General features: G+C 45.3%; 2 protein-coding genes across 8 annotated transcripts in view; one reads left to right on the forward strand and one right to left on the reverse strand.

Annotated features, from left to right (window-relative positions):
• SUSD1 (sushi domain containing 1) overlaps positions 1-23,775 on the forward strand; it is a 175,239-nt gene that overhangs the window by 107,563 nt on the left and 43,901 nt on the right. Inside the window, exon 16 of one of the 7 annotated variants that reach the window (XM_053656378.1) lies at positions 9,430-9,949. The exons of 2 other annotated variants lie outside the window; for them this stretch is intronic. In XM_053656378.1, coding sequence (XP_053512353.1) covers positions 9,430-9,602 — 173 coding nt within the window. In that variant the 3' untranslated portion in view covers positions 9,603-9,949. Of the gene's footprint in view, positions 1-44; positions 252-7,432; positions 7,503-9,429; positions 9,950-12,537; positions 13,099-17,884; positions 18,013-23,775 lie in introns of those variants that run through there. 4 more of the 7 variants (XM_037152682.2, XM_053656380.1, XM_037152685.2 and 1 more) reach the window with 4 other exon arrangements.
• On the reverse strand, positions 7,843-8,991 carry LOC119054688 (E3 ubiquitin-protein ligase makorin-1-like). Its single transcript, XM_037152689.2, has one exon. It carries the CDS (start codon positions 8,989-8,991, stop codon positions 7,852-7,854), a length of 1,140 nt encoding a protein of 379 aa, XP_037008584.2. The 3' UTR covers positions 7,843-7,851.

A 23,775-nucleotide genomic window follows, 5' to 3' on the forward strand; every position in this document is an offset into this window, starting at 1 on the left:
TAGCGGTGAAACTGTCGTAATGAAAACCACTGTTTACATTTTAGATTTACTGTTTATTGTCAGAAATCTCATGGGAAGTTTGTACGAGTTTACACTCTCACCTGCAGAAAGCCCCAGTCCAACCAGATATTTTTGGTATTGTTAATCTTCATCAATCTGGTAGGTGAAAACTGATGTGTCTTATTTGCACTTCTCTGACTATTTTGCATGTCGATCGGTCTTTTCTAATTCTGTCTTGGTGAATTGCCTTTTTTTCTCAGTACTTGGCATTTTTGCCTTTCAGTGATTTGAAAAAAGCCCTTGGTAGCAAAGTAATTTTCACTCTTAGCGGTGTCATTTCCCTCCCCTGGTTTGTATCAGACATTGCCACATAAACACTTCATATTTGCATAGTCCAATGTGTCAGTCTTCTCCTCACGGTTTTTGTCCTTGCTGCCATGCTCAGAACTTCCGATCTCAAAGTAAGAAACATAATGCAGAAGTTTTTTAAAAAGTGTAAATCTTTGGTCCATATGAAGTTTATTTTAGTACAAGGAATGAGGTTGTGGGAATCTTTGTATTATTATTGCTAAGTGGCTCAGCCCGTTGTCCTATGAATATTCATTGACTGTTAGTTTTCCCCTCAGTGATTTAAATCATATACTAACTTAGATACTAAAGTCTATTTCTGAGCTTTCCTTTTTGTTCTACTGATCTATTTCTGTGTCAGTGACACCTGCTGTAATTGTGAAATAAGACTTTTTTAATACCAAGTAAAAGTAAGTTATTTCTTTTTTCTGTTAACTCTCCAAGTGTTCTCAGCTTTCATCATATATTTATTAATGGTACATATTTATTACACATAAACTAAAGAATTATTTGGTGAAGTTTCCCTCAAAAATTTTAATATATTTCTTGAGGGTGTGTTGAATAAAGAGTGTTCCTATCCCAAAATATGATATGTGTTTCCATTTCAGTTTTCATGTGTATGTGTCCAGAGTATTCTAGTCTTCAACTCGCAAGGTAATTTGTGCTTACTTTTCATTGTGTATGTCTTATATTTTGTATTTGTTACCCTATGTTATATTTTGTTATCCTCAGTCACTCCTTCAGCCTCTGCTCCTGAAAACTCATCCCACAGCCTCTATTACTGTCCTTATTGGTGTTTTCTCGCCAGGAGGGCGCCTCTCCTGGTGCTGTTTTCTAGGGTATCTGCCCTGGGAACTCCCAGACACTTGCCATGCCGAGTGGCCAACTGCCCCACGGATAGCTGCAGTCACAGACCAGTTTTCTTACTCATCAGACCCTTTGTCCTTCCCTTGGGGGAAGTGTGGCTGGCTACAACACGGTTCCCACTTTTTGTTGGCCTGACAGCCTCAGGTTCTTGACACGTGGGTTTCTTAATCCTGGAATCAGATACCAGGCCACCGTGTCTGCGGCAGCTTTAGGGGACACAAGTCAAGTTCTCTAAGTGGAGGTCCCCTTGGGCTCCTTTCTCCAGGATTGCACTGAGGAAGACCCTGTACCCCGACCATGGTGGTGGGGGAGGGAAAAGGGGCTCAGCACACCAATAGCTTTCTCTAAAGAACTTCTTCTTTCGGCCTTTTCCATTTAAACCACATCCTGGGTATTGGGTTAAGGGTCTGTCATTTTAGAATATGGGAGTATTTGCAACCGATTATTTTCTTCTCAGTTTTTTAGAACATTGGTCAAAACAAAGCAAAAGGGGTCCAATTTGGGGTCAAAGGGTATGAAAAATAGAGTTCACAGAAAGAAATGCAAATGGCTCTTAAAGCATGAGAAAAGATGATGCTCAACCTCGCTTTTAAGAAAAATGCAAATTAGGGAGAGATCATTTTTCAGTGGTCATTTTGGAGGAAATCTAGAAGTTGAACAACACAGCTTTTTTTTGAGGCTGTGGGGACACAGGCACTCAGTCATTGTTAGTGAGGGCACAGAATGACCCAGCTTCTGTGGAAGGGAATCTGGCCTTATTTATACTGCCTTTGTCTAGGTGCCTTTGTCCTTTGAACCAACAATCTCCCTTCTGGGACCTAGTCTGAGGGTTCCCCTGCACATGTCCCAAATGACTCCTGTTCAGCATTATTCATTGGGACATACTCTATAATAGCAAAAGTCCCAACACCACTCAGATGCCTCTCAGGAGGAAACGAGTTAAACTAGGATACTCCCATGCACACAGTGGAATACTACACAGCTGTAAAAAAGGAACGAGGGAGAGCTCTATGCATTGATGCAGAGAATTGTCTAAGATGTACTGTTTTAATGAGGAAAGCAAGGTGGAGGGGAGTGCACATGGTGTGCTATCTTTTGTGTAAGAAAGAGGGCAAATGAAAATATTTATGCAGCTTTACATAAACATAAATAAGAACAATGAATCAGTGAAAATGGCTACAAATTGATCAGAGGAGAAAGGGATGGAGGTAAACAGGGTGAGAGTCTTTTGAATGTTTCTTGTTTTGAATATTAAATATAAGTATATTATTATTTAAAACCATAGTTTCATAAGAAAAAGAAAGTGTTCTCTTTTAATACCCCATTACACGTGCATGGAACCAAAATCCGATAGGTACTGTTTGGCTTCCTTCTCAATCTAAACCCAAGACACGTAAGATTTGGACAAGATTGGTTTAATTCTCCATTCCAAAACTGATGAAGCAGCCAGTGCTGGCTTGTAAGATTTTCTGAAAATGTCAAGGGGACATTGGTGGCTGTGTGACATTCCCACAATCAACTTCTAGTTCAGTTGATGGGTCATCTCGCCCTCCTGAAGAGGTCCCTATTCCGCCTCTGAAAGTCATGACAAGTGACTTTGAAGTATGGAAAGTCATGACCTACTTGTGGGACTCAATTTTTTTTTCATGATTTCCACTCATGGTCTTATTAAGAACATCGGTCATTTAGATCATGTGAATAAAGAGTGTGGGGGTGACTTTCCTTGCAAGTCCCCCCAGCCTCCGTGGATGAGAGTAATCATGACTGAGACATGATGAGATCTGCTTGGGGAGAAGAAGTGGCCATTTTCCCAGAGGAAAAAGGCTGTGAGCAGTGGCCAGTTTCTCAGGGGAAAAAGGCGTTGAGCTCCCTCCTCCAGGGACTTTTATTGGGTCATAATACACAGGAATACAGGGCAGCAAAAATCAAACAGTAGATTGTCTGAATCAGAGTCTGTCAGGCAGAGAGTTTTAGAGTTTCCTGCTCGAACCCTTAACATATGAAAGAAAGCACTCTTAGCAGATTTCACAGGTTTATCAGGAAGTCTTTGTGATGCCAGATTTTCCCCCAGGACACACTCTAGCAAGGCAAGGAGCTGCACCCCTCCCCAACAGGTATTCAGGCTTAAGAGGATTAGAGCCAGGAATCTCTTCTCCCAGAGGACATGGGGACTCAGGGCTATGTCAAAACTAGGGGGGGGGGGTGAGAGTCCATTGCTCTTTGTTGCAGCCCCCCCCCCCCCAGTCCTTCCATGAAGGCCTCCCAAGTGATCGAGTCTGGCTTAGGTTGCCCCCCGCTATGAGGGGTCTTACTGGTCACTGACTTCTGATCAAGCTTTGAGGGCAGGGAGAGGAAACTGAGGTAGTGTTTGCTACCAGAGACAAGTTTTGTCTCCTGCGGCTCACATTCCAAAGGTCATTCCTCGCCCTTAGCCCCAAGGGGTAGAGATACAATTCCTAGAACCAGGCAGAGCAGTCTACAACAGGAGAGTGTACTGGTTTCCTATTGATACTGCAACAAATTGCCACCAACTTGGTGGCTTATATCCACACACATTTATTATTATTTTTTTACATTTATTGTTGTAGAGTTCTGGAAGTCAGAAGTCTACCATGAGTCTCACTGGACTCAAGTCAAACTATCGGCAGAGGTGCATTTCTTTTGAAAGCTCTAGGGAGAATCCATTTCTTCGCCTTTTCCAGCTTCTAGAGGCTGCCTGCATTCCTTCGTGGTGGCCTTTCCTCTGTCTTCAAAACCAACAGCGTGGCATATTCAAATCTTTCTCTGACTCTGACCCTCTTGACTGCTTCTTTCACTTACAAGCCTTGTGATTACATTGGGCTTACCTCGAAATCCAGGATAATCACTCAATCTCAAAATTTTTAACTTTATCACACCTACTAAGTTCCTTTTGCCATGGAAAGTACTTTATTTTCAAGTGCTTGGATTAGTATGTGGCCATCTTTGACAGCCATTATTCTGCTGGCTACAGAGGGTATAATATTTAAATCATGCAAACAGTTAATTGTGCATATCAGTTATTCCTGTTCTTCAAAGTTCCCTTCTATCCCTTCCTATCTTCATTCTTTATCAAATACACTAAATTCCTGAAATGTGGAACAATTTAGCTATGTCTTCATTTTTTATTAATTTTTTCATCTATGCTCTAAGCATCCACATTAACCCAAAAGTTTATCAAAGTAGTTTTAAAGTTTATTATTTAAAAAATCAAACTGTATGGAAGTCTGACAACTGAGAAGTTAAAGTAGAAACATTTGAGCAGCTCAGTGGGAGGGGCGGAGACAGGCAGCTGGAGAGGACAGGGTATGCCGCAAGGTGGCGTCCGGCGGACTGGGTGGTCCTCTATTCACGTTCGAATAAGTCATAAGGAACAACCAGGGAGTGAGACAATACAACCCAGGGTTCCAGCACAGGGAAAAGAAAACCTCAAAAATCTCTGGATGTAAAAACCTGTGGGGGTTGCAGTGGCAGGAGAAACTCCCAGTGTCTCAGGAGAGTCCATTGGAGGGACCCACAGGGTCCTAGAACGTACACAAATTTACTCACCTGGGAATCAGCACCTGAAGGGCCCAACTTGCTTGTGGGTAGCAGGGGAAGTGACTGAACGTGGCACAAGAGCCCAGCAAGTGGCAGTGTTCCTCTCTGACCCCTCCCCGACAGACGGCGCCATAACGGCAGTGATGTGAGTTACCCATCTTGGCGAATACTTAAGGTTCTGCTCCTTACAATGTAACAGGTGCAAGGAGGTAAAGAGATATGGCCCAAATGAAAGAACAGCTCAAAACTCCAGGAAAAGAACTAAATGACAAGGAGATAGCCAACCTGTAAGAAGCAGAGTTAAAACACTGGTAAACAAGATGCTCACAGGAATGGTTGAGGGCAGCCACAAAATAAAGGAAGAAATGAAGGCTATACAAAGTGAAATAAATGAAACTATACAGGGAACCAACAGTGAAGGGAAGGAAACCAGGACTCAAGTCAACAATTTGGAACAAAAGGAAGAAATAAACATTCAACCAGAAGAGAATGAAGAACAAGAATTCAAAAAAAAAAAAAAAAAAGAGAGGCTTAGGAACCTCAGGGACAGCTTGAAACATTCCAACATCCGAAACAGTGGTGTCAGAAGAAGAAAAAGAGCAAGAAATTGAAAACTTATTTGAAAAAATACTGAAGGAGAACTTCCCCAGTCTGATGAAGGAACTAGACATGGAAGTCCAGGAAGCACAAAGAGTCCCAAAGAAGTTAGAACCAAGGAGGTCACACCAAAACACACCATAATTAAATACCCAAGATTAAAGATAAGGAGAGAATCTTAAAAGCAGCAAGAGAAAAGGAGACAGTTACCTACAAAGGAGTTCCCATAAGGCTAGCAGCTGATTTCTCGAAAGAAAGCTTGCAGGTAAGAAGGAGCTGGAAAGTCATGAAGAATGACTTTGAAGTATTCAAAGTCACGAAAAACAAGTACCTACATCCAAGATGACTCTATCCAGCAAAGATACCATGTAGAATGGAAGGGCAGATAAAGCATTTCCCAGATAAGGTAAAGTCAAAGAAGTTCACCATCACCAAGCCCTTATTATATGAAATGTTAAAGGGACTTATTTAAGAAAAAGAAGATCAGAACTATGAACAGTAAAATGACAACAAACACAATCATCAACAACTGAATCTAAAAAAAAACAAAATAAAAACAAACTAAGCAGACAACTAGCACAGGAACAGAATCAAAGAAATGGAGATTACATGGAAGTCTTATCAGTGGGGAAGGGGAGGAGGGAATGGGGTGGGGGAAAGGTACAGGGAATAAGAAGCATAAATGGTAGGCACCAAATAGACAGGGGGAGGTTAAGAATAGTATAGGAAATGAAGAAGCCAAAGAACTTCGATGTACAACCCATGGACATGAACTAAGGTGGGGGAATGCAGGTGGGAGGGGGTGTGCAGAGTGGAGGGGAATAAAGGGGGGGGATTGTAATAGCATAGTCAGTGAAATATATTTAAAAAATAAATAGAAGATAAAAACTATGAACAGTAAAACAGGACAACAAACTCACAACTATCAACAACTGAACCAAAAAACCAAAAAACAAAAACCTAAGCAAACAACTAGAACAGGAAGAGAATCACAGAAATGGAGATCACGTGGAGGGTTATCAGCGGGGAAGGGTGAGAGGAGAATGGGGCAAAGGTACAGAGAGTAAGAAGCGTAAATGGTAGGTACAAAACAGATGAGGGGAAGGTTAAGAATAGTACAGGAAATGAAAAAGCCAAAGAACTATGTACAACCCATGGACAAGAACTAAGGAAGGCAATGCTCAAGGGACAGGTGGTGCTGGGTGGAGAGGGATAAAGGGGATAAAAAATAGGACAAACGTAATAGCATAATCAATAAAATACACTTCAGGAACTTTCTTATTTATTTATTTATTTATTTATTTATTTATTTATTCACTTATGGACATAAAGGGAGAGGGGGAGACAGAGAGAAAGAGGAAGGGATACCAAACTGCAAATCTGTAGCTCCATTTGTGTTCGCATTCACTGGTTGATCTTTGGCAGGGTCCCTTACCAGAGACCAAGCGTGCAGCTCTGCATATCGGGAAGGTACCCTAACCAACTAATCTGTCCAGCCAGACTGTCAAAGTATTTTTTCAAACAAAAATGTTTTTCTCCTTAAGAAGTTTGTTGTCAGTTGTTAATTCATTTTAAATTAAATTAACCAGTTTTGGGGGGTTAATTTAATGTAACCAATTAAACGAAAGTAAATAAATAATTCTCCGTGGTTACCTAGGAGCTTGCTAACTGTGTGCAATTAAACAGAAGACCCAAAACAGCAAACACAGAACAAGTGCGTGGGGGTGGGGGCGGCAGGGTAGGGAACAGACATAAAAACAGATGAGCACATTTCAGCAGAAACCTTTTAAGTCTGTAGCAGAAGGCTACTCGCCACTACTCGCCACAGCCCAGGTCCTTTACCCATCACGCCTATTCTTGGATGCCAAAGCAGGGCCAGCGGTGTGACTTTTGAACCCCGGGTCCTCAAAGTGAGTGTCGGAAAGTCCACAAACAGTACTCTTCAACTGCGTGAATCTGGTCGAAAACAGATGATCCAACAAATCTACACTTACTATCTGACCGTTAAAGTCATGTTATGAAAAAACTAACTCAAGTTTATTTCTGTGATTTTTATAACCAGAGGAAACAACATACCCTTTGCAAAAGGTGAGGGATCGAGAAGACAGTCCTTGAGTAAAAGTCATTACAACAGCACCAGAGTGGTCAGGCTGCTGGGGCAGAGCCACCGACCCTGCGGCACAGGTCCGAAGACAGCCTGTGTGGGGCGCTGCAGGCCAGGCCACGCAGCACGCACAGCTGCTCTAGATTGAGTCAGAAAAGTCTTCCAGCTCATCCTGAAACAAGTCCCACTTGTCTTCAGAGCCTGTCAAGTCATTGTCCCCATCTGCAGCCAAAAGCATAAGCAACATCTCTCCCACCCGGCTCAGAGGCGACAACCGCTTCATCGTAGTCAAAGGAGCTGCTGTTCTCTCTTTCCTCAGTGAGCTCCCCAAAGTGGTTCCTTCGTTAGGGCCAGTATCTGCCCGATGTTCCCACATTCTACTGTGGCTCCTCTCTACGGCCATCAGGGTACGCATGCTTATAGAAACAGCTCCCTGCAAACCGGCAGCTCCCACGTCCCTCGTTAAAATACCTGCATACCTTGTTGTTCATCGCCTCCTTGTATTGCTGAATGAGTTTCTGCTTCTCTTCTCTCTCTTCCACCCAGTGCTCACTTGGAACAACGAAGTCAGATGTGATCCGGCATTCGGGGCAGGACTTTATGATCTTGTTCGCAAATTCCCCAGCACTTCTCCACTTGCGGATGCACTTGAGACAGTAGGTGTGGTTGCAGTTGGAGAGGATCCCAAAGCGGCACTCGCTGGGGTTGGCTTTGTCATAGACCACCTCCTTGCAGATCCCACACACCTTGTCCTTACTGCGCTGCACAGCAAACGAGAGCTCCATGTTCTTCTCGTGGGTCTCAATGCACGATTTTATGTGCTGTGACCTCTGGGCAGCGTCCGCGGGATGGAGGGCCGGCAGTCCACACAGATCACAGGTGTCTCCGTGGAGATCCATGCAGTTCTCTCCATAGCGGCACTTTCCAACTGCTGCATAGGGGCACAGCGGCCGCTCCTGGGAGTCTTTACTGGTCACGAAGGTCTGCACGGTTGCTTCAGTGCAAGAAGGAGCAACGCGGCCACAGTAGGGCTGCCCTGGAACAAACTCAATGGCATTCACCCAGTCTTCTGAACCTGCTCCTAAAGTTGCCAAATTGGAACTTCTTGACTCAGCCGCGCCCAGATTCGCTTCACCGATCAGTCCAACTACTGATGAGACAGCGGCCAGGGACGAGTTTGCATTTCGCTCAGTAGCGGCTGCGTCTTCCTGTTTCAGCGGCTCGCTGTGTTCGTACCTGCAGTGGTCTCGGTAAATACAGTACCCTTGCTGGAAATACTTGCACACCACGCGGCAAGGACGGTCGGAGAGGTCATGCGAATAGCGGCAGTTATCGCCTTCCCCACAAACACCATGCATGAAAAACCTGCAGGTGACTTGCTTGGTCCAGTCGTCATCGCCTCCTTGGACCCCCGCCTCCGCAGGGACAGGTGCTGGGGAGCCTGCTGCCACCTCTGCGGCTGCGGCTTGAGCCCCCGATGGTTGGCTTGTCAATTCGGGAGCTGCAGCCTCCGCCATGACTGCTTTTCCAAAACAGCAGTGGCACTGGAGCTTCCGGATCATGAGGTTTGCTGCGGGCAGGAGAAGGCGGGAGAGGAGGGACGGGACAGGAAAGACAGGGAAGAGCCAGCTCACAGCCCTTGACAGCGCCTAAGATAGGTTTTTTTACGTGCCAAGAAAAAGCTACCGGTTTTTGTTCCTGTTAATTCTCAGCGTGTTTTCATCTTTTATTATATATTTACTCGTGCTTATTTACTTATTATACATAAACTAAAGAATTATTCGGTTAAGTTCCCCTCAAAATCTTAATATTTTTCTTGGGGATATTTTCCAAGAACACGCCTCTGGTACCTACTGCCTCGAGTGTCTTAGCCTGCACTTTCATAAACTCCGACGAAGTTTCCAAACAAACTTACTTATTTTGTTTTCACAGTGGTTTTATTTATTTATTTTTAGGGAGAGGAAAAGAAAGGGAGAGAAACCCATCTGTTGCCTCTCGCATGCCCCCACCTGAGGACGAGGCCCGTGACCCTGGCATGTGCCTTGACCTCCATCTGACCCAGCGGCCTTTGGCTTTGCAGGGCGATGCTGATGCCCTCGCCAACGCCGCCCGAGCAACTGAGCCCTGAGGCTCGGGGCTTGACTTACCCTTTTTGCTACATGATTTCTGCTTTGCATAATTGTTTGCTTGGTCCAACATCATGCTGTATTCTGATAAACTGAGAGGAAAACAAATGGTTTGATCTGAGCAACAGAAAAAAGAACCTATTTTGAGCAGACACTTTCTAAGTGAAAGGGGAGCCTGAGGATCGAGGTCGAAGGGGAGGGCGCCCGGCTAGATCGAGTTTTCAAGCATTTCAACTGAGAAGCCGCATTATTCTCTGACCTCAGTGAATTCCCCGTCTAATTCTGAGGGTGGTGATAGGTCGCTAGAGTCACTTACATCCATTTTAATAAAATTTAGTGAATGCTTAGAGTGAGAAGGAAGCTTTTTGAAATTTTTTTAACCATCTCTAACACAAAGGAATGGAATTTGATGCACAGCAAGAGAAATCATAGCTTAAGTGAGACTGAGTGATGTTGTCTCTCAGAAATGGTCCAAGTTCAATGCCTGTGTCACATACTCTAAGTCCAAAGTGTGCATTTAAAAAGAATTACTCTAGGAAAAGTCTTACTCCCCACAGGTTGGTTGGTTGGTTGGTATTTTTTTTTTAAGGTACTGGTTCCCTGAATGTCATTGCCCCATTGACAATGGGAGTTGCTCTGGATCCATGCTTGAGCCCATCCTTAGAGCCTGTCTGTCACTTGAAGAAGTGCATCACGGGGGGTCCTCCCTGCTAAGTGTGACGCCTTGGTGGCAATTTCTAACTAGTGGGGACGATGGATTATCAGGGACGTGTGGGAATAACTACCTAACCATTTGGGTACTTGTTTACTACAACCAATGTGGCTAACAGTTACCAGGTTTACTGCATGAAAGTCTCACACACCAAAAAGAAAAACCGTATGATCCTCCTGCAAGGTGGGGGGAGTGATGATCAGACAATTCACAACAACTCAGCTGGTAGTTTTCTCTGGCAGTCGTACCTGCATTGGAATTTTCTAGCACCAGCAAAATGGAGCAGCAAATGTTCTCCGTGGGAACCTCAGAGGGGGGAAGCCTGGTGGGCATCAGACAGCCCTCCAAAACTTTCACTATCGGGAGGCCAGGAATGATTCTCATCCTGGCTCACGCAGCGGGCATCTTCAACCTTTTTCCTCCCAGATGGCGCTTTTTATTTTCTTGCAAATGCTACTCTTGTCTCATTGGTGGCTTCCTACTGATCATTTCTCCCTGAGTCAGTTTTTGTTTTTATTTTTTTAAAAAGACTTTATTTATTTGTTTGTAGAGAGAGGAGGAAGGAGGGAGAAAGAGAGGGAGAGAAACATCAATGTGTGGTTGCCTTTCACGTGCTCCCAATAGGGGACCTGGCCCGCAACCCAGGCATGGGCCCTGACTGGAATTGAACCAGCAACTTTTTGGTTTGCAGGCTTGCACTCAATCCACTGAGCCACACCCACCAGCTGTTTTTAGTGTTTAAAGCCAGAGGAGGACTTCATGTGTGCCTTCTACTCTGAGTGTCCCCAGGAAGCTTCCCAACACATTTTCAGAGGAGTGAGGTCTGGAGCGTAAAATTCGGTCCCATTTGTTGTTAATGTTACTTTTAACATCAGTGTTAAATTTTAACGTTTTATTAATATTAACAACGTTAAATTTTAACATTTAAAAATAACATTAATGTTTAACATTAAGCTTAATGCCAAATTGACATTATGAGCAAATTGAACTCTTGCCTGACGGAAATGAACTGACGTCATCTGCTTTCATGTGGACCCTGGACTGCCGGGACTGGGAAATCAGTTCAGCCTTCATTTCATTACACCCGACAAATAGCTCACCGAGCACCTCAGCCGTAGAGTTCCTGCACTACACGGGGATGCAGAGTGACAAGCAGAGCGACAGCTGGGGCGCAGGAGGCCAGCACAGGCTCCGCAGGGGACCCTGAAGGATTAGTGTGGTTTTGTCAGGTGGAGAAGACTAGGAGGGACACTCCAGTGTGGGGCTGGGAGCCATAAACCTGTGAACCAAGGCGTAAAATTGGAAAAAGAGAGACACTGAAGATTGCGGTAGAGGGACTAGAGATGGTACCAAAGTGAAAAATAAGGAGTCAATGGTGCACTGGATTGGGTGGGGACTGGAGGGGCACGGGGTGGGGGGGGTAGGTAGGAAAGATTGGCTTATTAAGCTTTTCAAAATAACATTTAGAAAGAAGAGCTGCTACACGAATTGTGACTCCAATGAGATCTTCCCCTCCCCCTGCAAAAAGCATACTAAATATTCATCTTAATTATATTGCTCCTTCCAAGTAGTTACTTTGAAGGCCTGAACATTTATTTCAGTGATGTTATTAGTGTTTTTAAAAAAAATCCTTAAAGATCCCCTTTGGAGACTGCCTTTGAAATGGGTTTATGAACTACAATAGAACATCGGTTAGTCTTATTACTTCACAGTTCCCTTTGTCTTCGTCAGTGTATGGCGGAAGCATTATATGTGTGTATAAAAAAATATATCATTAAAACTTAGCCACTGTTCTTTTATAAACTGGAGCATGTGACAAAGGGCTTTTACCGGTTTCTAAAAATCTAATGCCATAGGAACAGAATTTCACTTGGGGACTCAGAATATCAAAGGAAAGTGCCACGGGCTCTGATAGCAATCGGAAGGATTTCAACAATATTTTGAGCAACCCCACCCAGCAATGGAGTCAGTGTTGGCCTCCACGGGTGACTGTTGACGCAGGGACCATGCTCCATGGTTATGTGCGTTCTGGGGAATTTCTGTCATTGGGGTTGGACAATTGTTACAGGACAGATTACGGCCCACGGTGGCCTCCAATGCAGTTACTCTCCCTCAGTCACCCCTGAAGACCTACTATCAACAAAGACTGGGACAGACAACCTAGCTGCAGATTCTGAGGGCGACTGGACTTCAGGTTCATGGCGTGGTGTGGCTTTATTTCACAGGAAACGGAGCCCTTTTGCAAAGGGAGGGAAGGCCTTTCCCATGATCTATCCACGAAATAGGCACCGTGATTCTCTGTGCGAGAGAGGTTTCGCCTTAGCACTGCCCCAGCGTGACAGGAAACGGTGACAGAGAAGACCCGGTGTGCTTTGCGGGGCAGTATTTCTTCACACGTCACCCTTCAGCGATCAGCGATGAGTCAGTGGGCTCTCAGTGGGAGTGTTTCTGGTTCTTCCAGCTGCTTGTCCGTGACCCTGGAACTCATACTGGCGGGGGAGCCTTAGGAATTTCCTCCCCTTTGACCTGCAACTCCGTGCTGTGCTCCCGAGCTGAAGGTTAATAATAAGTCGTGAGACTGTCTCCGTTTATTCCAAATGGCATTGCATCTGACTGCATTCTTCAGAGTGTTCAGTATAATGCAGCTTTTAGAGCTAGAACATACTTACAATACTTTTCCTTATTTTCAGTTCTTTTTCATTCCTCTTTTTTTGGTTGGTAAAAGATGTGGGGGTTGACATTCATTCCCACCATCATTTTCCTTACAAGTCCTTCCAGATTGTCTCACTTCAGAAAAGTCCATGAGCAAATCACTTAAAAGATCGTTTGGGAAAATAAATGACTGTGGAAAAAAGAAAAGGATTTCCCTTACCAGATATTCAATAGTACCGTAAAGCTGCACTACATAAATTAATTGCTGCGGGCACTGAAAGAGACATATTGATTAAATGGAAGTCCAGAAACGTGTCTGGGGTAAACACTTGTGTCCGCGTTTCTCCATAGGCCTCAACTGCGGCTGATAGATAAACTCGGCTTCCTGCTCTCTGGGTGAGAGAGCACAAACCCACTGACCCCAGGGAATAAAAATCACACACTCGTACATATTTCTGTTTGCTCCTCAAAAGTCAGGGTGACACCCTACTGTTCTATTTTTCAAATTGCAGTGAGTTTCATTTTGTTTCCTGGTAAATATATTTTCCGTGCTGCAAGCTTTGGGGTGAGTGTGAATATGTGTTTGTGCTAAGTGCTTGTATGTCAAAACAATCTATAGGGCAGTTAATTTGACAATGTTTCTTGGTAGTTGGTTTAAACAGCATTCAAGGAGTTTGCCTCCTAGGAAACTATTAAGTGAATTAAATGACTTCGTTTTAGTAGTTAAATTCTCATATTGAACTCTATATGAGAAGTAACTTCTCTTTCTTTTCCTGTGGTAGTTAAACATTTTTCCCCTGCTCAGTGACCAAAGCAGCCCATTATGCAGACACTCTTGTGCATTTCTGATTCTTGCCCGTGTTAGAAACACCTTAGAAAATAGCCCAAATCCAGGTATCAATAGAATTTTCTTCGAAGGATATCCTAAGTAGATCAGCTCACAGGGAACACTCTACATCACACGGAGTCTTGGTCAGCTGTCTCCGCTTGGTGCGGCCGAGGCTCACGTGTCCATCTCAGAAATCAGCTGCCTTGTCAGCTGATTCAGGAGCCCTGGCCCAGTGGTTTGCAATCTTTGCTGCACATTGGAACCATCTGGGAAGCTTTAAAAAGACACTGGTGCTCAGGTCTCATGTGACTTTGATTTAATTGGAATAGAGGGCCACCTGGGCATTGAGCATTAAAAAAAAAGCTCTTTAGGAAAAGTCTCACGTGCAGCCAAGCTTTGAAACCGCTGCCCAAGAGCCCCAGGGCAGGTCAGGACGTTTAGCCTCATGCTTGCTCGCTCACTCAGGGGGGGACCGTCACTGCTGCTGTTTTTCTCTCGGTCTTGTGTCTTACACCGCTAGCTGTCAGTCTGGTACAGCTGTGGCCCTGCTGAAGACAGCGGGACAAGGTAAGGGATACAGTTCTGGGGTGTCTGCACCAACACCTGCCTCCTGGCTCTATCATGTATGAGTTGGATGGACTTGGGTGGTTGATTCCACACCTTGGCTAATACATCTGGAGAAAAAGTGGGGCTGGTGATGGCAGAATTCTAAAGGATGGTTTTGAGGATTAAATTATGTTTGAGAATTAAATCCGTAGCTCTGGCGCGTGCTGAGTGCTCTTACATGTTATCTGCTATTATTTTAACCAGTATCACCACCCAGGAAAGGGGACTGATGCACTCTCAAGTTCTGCCAGAGCTCGACCGAGTAGCCTGACAGTGACTGGCTCCTCCTCCCCCAGAACTTTCTCGTCACAATTCTCCACAGACCAAATGCATGCTGGCCCATAATGGGGTAATCAAAGGGCTATTAATAAGGAGTGAATTCACTATCAAAGGGCAGAAACTGAGACATTCTTCAGTTTGACTCATTCCTCCTGTATAACGTCCTTACCACCTCCAGAAGAAGGTCTGCCACACAGAGCCCTCTTTCCCTTATGGAACCCCTCTTCCCACTCCCTTCTGTGTACAGCTCTCTCTGCAGATCCCACAGTTCCTAGCTCCCACTTTGGTCTCCTTGGAAAACTCTACCTTGTTCCCAGAGAGGTAAAAGTCATAACTATGAGGATCTTCAAAATGCACCTTCAGCCACACCTGGGTGCTAGTGCAGGCATTTTTTTTTTGCTTGCACTTCGCCAGCTTCAAAGAGATGTGATCCATCAGTTTGGTAGACAGTGAGTTTGCCCCTTCTGTCTGCCAAAGACAGAAGTTCTCCTCTACCAAGAGTTCTCCTCTTCTATTAACTTCCCCTCCAACAAGTAGCTGGAGTGTTTCATCATCAAGCCCGGAGATCAGCAAACTTTTTAATTAAAAAAAAAACCATATGTTGAGTTGTTAAATATTCTAGGGTCTGTTTCAGGCTAATTCTTCTGTGAGTCTCTTTCAAATCTTGTGTGTATCCATCTGATTTTATTCTTGTAATTTTATAACATATTTTAGCAGAAAACAGATCTAGCTGTCCCCTTTGGTGCTTTTGTTTTTCAAAGCCGTGTAGCTATTTGCAGCAGAATTTCAGTCTGGCTCCTTCTACAGCCCTCCTCCTCCTCCTCCTCCACTTCCTCCTCCTGCTCCTCCTCCTCCTCTTCCTCCTCTTCCTCAGAGGCTGGAGGAGCTGAACACGCAAGTTTCCAGCCTCCTTGGCTGCTCTGGGAGGACAGAGGACACAGTTCAAGTCTGTGCGGCAGCAGTGAGATCGACCAGCGGGTTTCTGGGAAAGCTTTGACTTCGCTGATGAGAAGTGTCATTGGGGTTGTGGCCTCACTTTTCCCCTCTTCCTGTCTGGAAAGCAGATGTGTGGCAGCGTCTCAAATTTAAGAATCATTTTGTCAAGTTAAAAAAAAAAAAGTAAAGTCAGGGGGCTTAATACAGTTCTGTGAAATGATAAGACTATTTTATAAAATATATGTTCTCACCCTGGTAGGTGGCTCAGCTGTTTGGAGCATCGTCCTGTACAACCAAAGGGTTGTGGTTCTATTCCCAGTGGGGATGTGGACAAGAGGCAACTGATTGATGTTTCTCCCTCACATCAATGTTTCTGTCTGTCTGTCTGTCTCTCTCTCCCCCCTGTCCCTCTCTCAAAAATCAATAATGTATTCTTAGGCAAGTATTAGAAGTACATATATATTAGAGAGACTATATATTCTAATATTCTCTAATGTATATTCTCTCTAATATATATTTTGCCACAGGAGCTGCAGCAAAAATTTGTCAAATACCGTCTACATTCCTGAGAGTTTGTTTCGTTTATCCACATAACAAAGCTTTGTTGACTCTTTCCCATATATGTGTGGGCATGAGAAATGATGTCGTTGTTACGGGTTAATGGATACACAGGTGAGGAGAAAGAAATCAGCCTGGATGACGGTCTCTGTTTTCCACTCGAAAGAATAACATTCAAGTCTGGGCAGCAAACACCTGCCTTTGGCGAAATCGGCAAAGCGATTTCCCAGCACAACTGCATTTCCGAGGCTCGGGTGTCTGCCCGATCACTACCCTCTGAGGGTCACTTTTCCGATCTCAAATTTCCTTGCGTAGAGAACATTCTTTCCCAGTGAGCCTGGCCGTCCTCCTGGGGAGCGGGTGGCTGCAGGAACCACACTGGAAGCCAGCGCTGTTACCACAGACGCCCGACGTAGGCCGAGGGTACAATAACGCAGTAAACAGGCACTGCTGGGTGTGAGCTTTGAAGTCAGATGGAAAAGGCCTCTTTGGGTGGAGGGATTGGAGACAATGTCATGACTGAAGTGGCATTTGACCTCCTGGTCTTGTCATTGTGTCTACAGTTTCCCAGAGCTTAAGCAATTCACCCAAAGCAGAAGTCCAAGAGGCTTGTGTAAGAGGAGTGGCAATTGGCTGGTACCTGTTCTTTGTACCACAGATGTGCTGGAAAGCTTCCTGGAGGGGCAGCTGGTGGGGACCAGGGGTTCCTATAAATCGACCATTTAGAAGCCAAGACAGTGAGTCACCTTAAGTAGAGCCTGGTGTCCTGAGGAAGGTTAAACTGTGGACTTCCCCTCTTTGTCCCCAGAACCTGGACTTCCCTTCAGAGTTTTTTGAGGACACCCTACGCAATACCCACCCAGCTCGGAACATTGAGGCTTGAACTGGCTGCCAGACTAGGAAGCTGTGGTCCCAGGCAGGATAATTTAGTGAGATATTTGTTTTTGGTTACTGTACAGGTTATTCAGCATTCCAGCGTGGCCACTTCTGTGTTCCCTTGCTGCAGGGCCTAAAGAGTATATAGTTGGCAGGCCCCTCCCTCCTGATTTTCCCCTTTTATCTTGAGGAATTTGAGCAAACTGCTAGGGGAGGGAGCTACAGAGTGGTTTGGAGGGGGAGAGTGTCTCGTAGTGAAAGAGCAAGGATTTTTCCCTGGGAGAAGGAATGAATGCCCACCGTTTTGACAAGTCGCAGGGCTCAGTGGCCCATCCTCCACAGAACCACAGGAAGATGACAAGTCGTATAGAGATGACAGTTCCATGTTCAGTACAGGGAAGTTTTCTTGGACTCTGGGGGGGGGCTCTCCGCTCTAGCGCAGATTTCCATGGAGCAACAGTGTTACTCAGTTTCAAAGATCTGTGTGGGCCTGGCCGGCAGGCATCGTGGTGGAAACCACATGGATGAGGAGTTGGCTCCTAAGTCACACCAAGCCCACCATCTGTTTTTGTGTGACCTGTGAGCTAAGAATGATGTTTAGGTTGCTACATGTTTGAAAATAGTCAAAAGGAGAACAATGCTTTATGACATGTGAAAATAATACGAAATTCAAGTTTGAGGATCCATGAATGAGGTCCTATTGGAACACGAGCGAGCTCATTCATTTGCCTATCATCTATGGCTGCTTGCAAGCAACAATGGCTGAGTTGGTTCATTGTGGCAGAGACCCACCTGGCTTGCAAAGCCTGAAAGTGTTGCTATTTGGTCCTTTACAGAAAATGTCTGCTGGCCCCTGATGTTCGCCAATGACCAGCAATGTCTCCTGAATGTTCTGCTTCACCTCACGACTACTGATCACCAGCTCTAGCCGTGGGGTGCGGGGTGGGAAGAGAGCTTCCCAATCTCTGAAATTCAATCTCCCACCAGCTGAATGGAATAGGGGCCTGGCTCACACCTACCTTATTTTACATAAACTAAAGAAAGCTGTGTGCTCTTTTCCTGCACACACAGATTCATTCCTATCATACTTTATCTCAAAGGTCCTTCCCGGTAGAACTTTCTGTCTGCCGCCCGCAGCCTTTGTTTTACTGACCCTGTTTTGGGAGTGACACCCATTGGTCTCCTCCACCCCCAGGGATCCAAATCTTACCATTAGGTCCCAACTTAAACGTTCGCCCTCGTCTTTCCCCTTGGAAGTCCGCCTTTGTTTTTCCAACTTGCAAGGCTGCCTCACAAGATTTCTCACAACAAACTTGCTTTCAAATGTCCTTACTAGTTTTCCAAAGCCAGTTGAACTGCTTCTCCCAAATTAAAAAGTTTAGATGTGATCTCTCCATTCTCTAAAGCCCCCCTAGATTCTAATAGACACGATCACGTTATGGTAATTTGTGTTATTTTTGTGAGTTTTTTGAGTGCAGGCAGCTAAGTCATATTGGACAAGAACCAACTTGACCCAGGTTCCAATTTCGACTCCTCTCTGGACATGGCAACATTTTTGGGCCTCAGTTTCATCATCTGAAAAATTTCAGTAATACTCTCTGTGCCCCAGAAATATGAGGATTAAACAAGATAGTGATTTTTTAGGAATCAGTGGCTTTAGTACTTTTAGAAGTCCAACCTAGAGCCTGAAGCGTGGGAAGGACACGAAACTTCTGAAACCCACGTCCGTGGCAGTCACACTGGGGGCGAGATAAGGCTCTGGCTTTGGAAACAAGCACTTCGCCTCCACATTTTCTCATTCTTCTAAGGGTTGTGGCTCATCCTGAGAACTAGTAGCATTTCCTTGATCACACCTAGGTCTTCATAATCACATCATAGTCACGTGGCCAGGGCTGTGGTGGAAACTGCCAAGGGGAGAGAAGGGGAGAGTCTAAACTGAATCAGATTGGACAGTAAATGCCAGGGTGAATGGAGGCCCAGAGGGGCTTCAAGCAGACGGGTCTGGGCAGAACTCATGAGTGCTTCAGCTGATTCTGCAGGCCGATGACCAGCCCGCCTCCCCCACACACCTTTTTGACAAGTTCGGCCTTGGGGACCTTGTCACCAGTGCCATGGCTGCTAATGTGATTTTGCAAAAGGAGATGTGACTGTTTCCTCTTTGCTATGGCTTGGCCTTGGCTTTTGTGCAATCTTATTGGAAACGAAGTCAACTGTTCCTGAGAGGCCAGGCAAATCTTAGTAGGTACATCCTGCAGAGACAAGGTGATGAATCATCCCAAACCCTCCGGATTCCTTTGTTTTAAACAGTCCAGACAGCGTTCGTTCTTCTTCCTGTGAAACATGCTGTGTACTTACTTCGGCTACTTCCTTTGTCTGCTCGGTGGGCCCGCCTCTCAGAGCCTGCTCCTTCGAAGGGAGGTCACCCTGCCAGGAGGGGCAGGAACCACAGTTTGGGACTAGGAAAGCCTTTTTTCTGACTCTTGCTCTAATCCCTCTTTTCCACTCATGACTGCCCCTCTACCCAGCTCTCAAACAGAGGCTTTGTCTGCCTCTAGGACAGCTGTGAGGGAGTCCCCGAGGGACATCTGTTGACAGGAGCCAGGAGGGCTCTGCACCAATTACTCGTGTAAGACCACATATGGGAAGTCGTTTTGATGTGAGGATAAGGACAGGCCAGGTGGGGAGGAACCTTCCACCTGCTATTTTCTCCTCCCCCACTGTCCCTGCCAGGGCTCCGTGTGCTTCCAAACAGCTTTGACAGACGGTGTGCCTGGTGGTTTCTCCCCAGACTTTTATGCTGGGTCGGGTCCACTCTCAGAGCATCCTCATCCTGCTCCATCCTCTGCCTTCTGAGACACCACAGCATGTGGTTAGCTTCTGTCCCGCAGCTTAAATCTCTGCTCTGTGGGAGACTCCCTATGAACATTGAAACATGCCCTTTTATTCCATGCCCCAAACCAGAAACGAAACCACCCTGAACAACGCTCCTCAGGCCCCATGCTCCTTTCTGGATGCAACCCACTTTATCTTCTCTCCTCTACATCCAAACTTCTTGAGAGTATGAATTACCCTAGCCGTCCCCACTCTCTCACCTCCATTTCACCTGTAACCCACAGCAATTGGGTTTCTAGCTCCGGAGCCTCGCTACCAGAATTGCTCTTGTGACATCTGCTTATTTAGACATCAGCTTATTTGATGTGTGTTGGCTCCTTTCTTCTTTTGGAAACATGCTTTTTTGTTTGTTTGCTTGCTTAATCTTTACTGTATTTTTTTTCCATTACCATTTAGTCCTCTTAACCTCCCCTCCCCACAGCAATTACCACACTGTTGTCCACATCCGTGAGTCCTTTTTCCTTCTTGCTAACCCCTCCACCTCATCCTCCCCGACCCCTAGCTGTCATCCTGCTGTCCATCTATGAGTCTGTCCCCATTTTCCTCATTAGTTCAGTTTGTTCATTAGATTCTACATATGAGTGAGATCATATGGTATTTGTCTTTCTCTGACTGGCTTATTTGACTTAGCATAATATTCTCCAGGTCCATTCATGCTGCCACAAAGGGAAAAGCTTTTCATTTTTTTGTAGCTGAGTAGAATTCCATTGTGTAAATGTCCCAAAGTTGTTTAACCCACTCATCAATTGATGAACAGTAGGGCTGCTGGAAGCATGCATTCCTTTAGCCTTTGTGACATCTCACCATCCTGGGTTTTTCTATTGCATCCTTGACCACTCTTTCTTTGTCTCTTTTCTCAATGATGCCTCTATCCAGACTCTTCTGCTAGAGTTCCTCCCACTTCTGTCTTAGACCCTCTTCCCATCCTATACTCATTTCTCAAGAAATTGCACCTACTTCTTTGGCAGTAAATACCATCAAAGAGCATAATCCTTGTAGCAAAAGGGCCCCACCACCGTGTTGGAGCTGTTGGCTTTGATGTGCAAGGCCAGGTTGGGTCAGGATAGGCCTCAGGAAGAGGGAAATGGGGACTTCAACTCATGGAATCACTAGAGAAGCAGCCTAATCAAATATCTTTCTTCATCTGAGGAAGTCACTCATTGGAGTTAGTCAAGGTGGGCTGGGCTATGATGGGGACAGTGAGCCAGGGGAGCCTTGGTTGGCCTGGGGCGTTGCAGGCCAGGACCTCTCACTCAGATGGGCAGGCCTGAGCTCTTAACAATATATCATCGGCATGATTCCATATATATAAAATATTTAGAATAGGCAAATCCATGGTTACAGGCAGCAGCTTAGGGGCTGCCAGGGTATGGGGGGCAAAGGAGAATAGGGAGTGACTGTTTAATGGGTATAAGGTTTCCTTTTCAGGTGATAAAAACATTCTGCCTGTAGACAGTGGTGATAGTTGCAAAGCATTGTGAATGTACTAAGTGTCGCCAATGGTAGGAAAAAATGTGCATCCGGGGTTTACCCCCAAGGCAAGGAGGAACCATGCCTACTAAACCAAGACACTTAGACTAATGATGCAATGTGTCCAAGGTCAGTTGTGACAAAAAAATAAGGAACCTTTAAACTAGAAATGCCTCTTCACACTAACATGTTGGAAAACCACAACTTCCCCTAAGATAGTGCACAGAGTGTACTGTTATTCCACAAGGCAAACCATTTTAAGGAATAGCAAGCACTCCATAGGTGTGTGGGGTGCCATTAGAATACAGGTTTAAAGTCGAATGATACACTCATTTTTTTCCTTTCAAATTTATGTTCCTGTGATTATGCTGAAGTCATATTGGGCATTTTGGTGGAACATTCTGGTAGTCTGAACTGAGCCTGGGAAAAGAGACTGCTTTGGATTACTTAAGGCCTTGACCTGGCAGGACCCTGTCACCATTTGGAGTCTCAAATCACCCTGACAAGTACAGTGAGTGAACACTACCCCGTGCTGGTCCTTTCCAGTTGTCTTCAGGTACATATCTCGCACGAGGAATCTCTGAGGGGACACAGTAGAACCAAGTACATGTACCTCTGAAGTCTGTGAGCCTGTGGGAGCCCTTGAATGGGAAACAGAGGGGTTAGCTGGGGGCGGGAGCTGCCGGGGCCTTGGGTTCTGCTTGTGTCACTGAGCCATCATCTGTGCCTGTATTTTTCTTCCTGTGCAGCCAGTCAGTCTCCTGGGGCCCCGGAGATGTGGTTGGCACACTCCTCTTCACTGCAACCTTGACATTTTTGCTATCCCTTGCAATAACAAGGGATAACAAAATGTGTGAAAACCATATTGTTGAGCAAAACTTGTAGACTGGGCTTGTTTGTCAATTTCCCCCCACACATCCCCTCAATCTCACTTCATTTCCTGAGCTGTCAACAAGCAAGACGAGAGCAGCTGACGGACAGTAGGCAATCAGAGAACATTGCTGCGCTCAGCATATCCTGTTATTGTAAACCTCAAGTCCTGCCTTGGCATCTACTGTCCTAAATCCTCTCCTTTTTCTGGCCCATGGTTAGGGGAGTGATTGGAATCATGGAGACCGACATTTGTATTTTTCATCATAACAGCCTGTGTCCTGTACTCAGAAAATCATGAGCCTTGGAACCAGCACCAGGTTCAAATTCCAGTTCTGATAGCGAACTTCACTTCCCTGTTTTGTGTGGAAATAAGTAAAAATAGTGAACTCAGAGTCATGACTGAGGGCTACGTGAGATAATGCAAAAGGGCCCAGCTCTTTTCCTGACTTTTAGTAGACACTTGAGAAATTATATTTCTTTCTCTTTCCTGCCTCTACTCGTGCTCCCAAACCCCCAAGTGTTTCATTTTTAGCATTAAATCCAGACTAAGCATTTGACCGTCAGACCATCTTTGTGTACCGGGGCGCTCAGAGTGGGGGAGCAGGGTAAGTGTGGCACATCGTTAAGATAAAGAGCTTCCCAAACAAGTAAAAAACGAAAGAAGTTCACTGTCACCAAACCATTATTACATGAAATGTTAAAGGGCCTTATTTAAGAACAAGACATTGAAATTGAGAACAGGCTGACAGTGACCAGAGGGGAGGGGATAATGGGGGGAAAGGGTGAAGGGTTTGCAGGAACAGTTTATAGGACGCATGGACAATAACAAGGGGGGGTTGGGAACAGGGGAAGGAGGTGGGAGGGCTGGGGGGGGGGGGGGGTGGGGGGAAAGGCAGAAAACTGTACTTGAACAACGATAAAAAATGTTAAAATAAATAAATACCAAGTTTAAAAAAAGATCACAACTATGAACAATAAAATGGCAATAAATACAAATCTATCAGCAGCTGAATCTAAAAAACAAACTAAGCAAACAAGAAGAACATAGAATCATGGATATGGAGAGCGTTTCCATAGCTGTAGATGGGAGGGGGTGGGGGAACGGGTAAAGAGGTGAGGGGATTACGAAGTACAAATTGGTAGGTACAAAATAGACAGGGGAATGCAAAGTTCAGAATAGGAAATGGAGAAGCCGAGAACTCACACGCACAACCCATGGACATAAACAATGGTGGGGGGATGACCTGAGGGAGTGGGGGGTACTGAGTGGAGGGAGTTAGAGGGGGAAATATTGGGACATTGGGAGTAGCATAATCAATGAAATATAATAAAAAAAAAAGAATATAGACTCAATCAGAAGCTGGGAGGAGGGGGAGGCAGCCCCTGCCTCTCCCTCACCGAGTGAGGCAGGAAAGTTGAAGGACCCTGAAGGACATTCTGCCTTTTTCCTCTTCTCTTCCACGGTGCAGTCCTGACCCGCCATCCTCATGAG

The sequence above is a fragment of the Artibeus jamaicensis genome, unplaced genomic scaffold (genome assembly GCF_021234435.1).
Source record: "Artibeus jamaicensis isolate MK-2021 breed Jamaican fruit bat unplaced genomic scaffold, CSHL_Jam_final scaffold_1964, whole genome shotgun sequence".
Lineage (NCBI taxonomy): Eukaryota > Metazoa > Chordata > Mammalia > Chiroptera > Phyllostomidae > Artibeus > Artibeus jamaicensis.

Bases quoted from the DNA above. Each gene is read 5' to 3' on its own strand.
- LOC119054688 (XM_037152689.2), bottom strand. From the start codon at position 8,991: ATGGCGGAGGCTGCAGCTCCCGAATTGACAAGCCAACCATCGGGGGCT.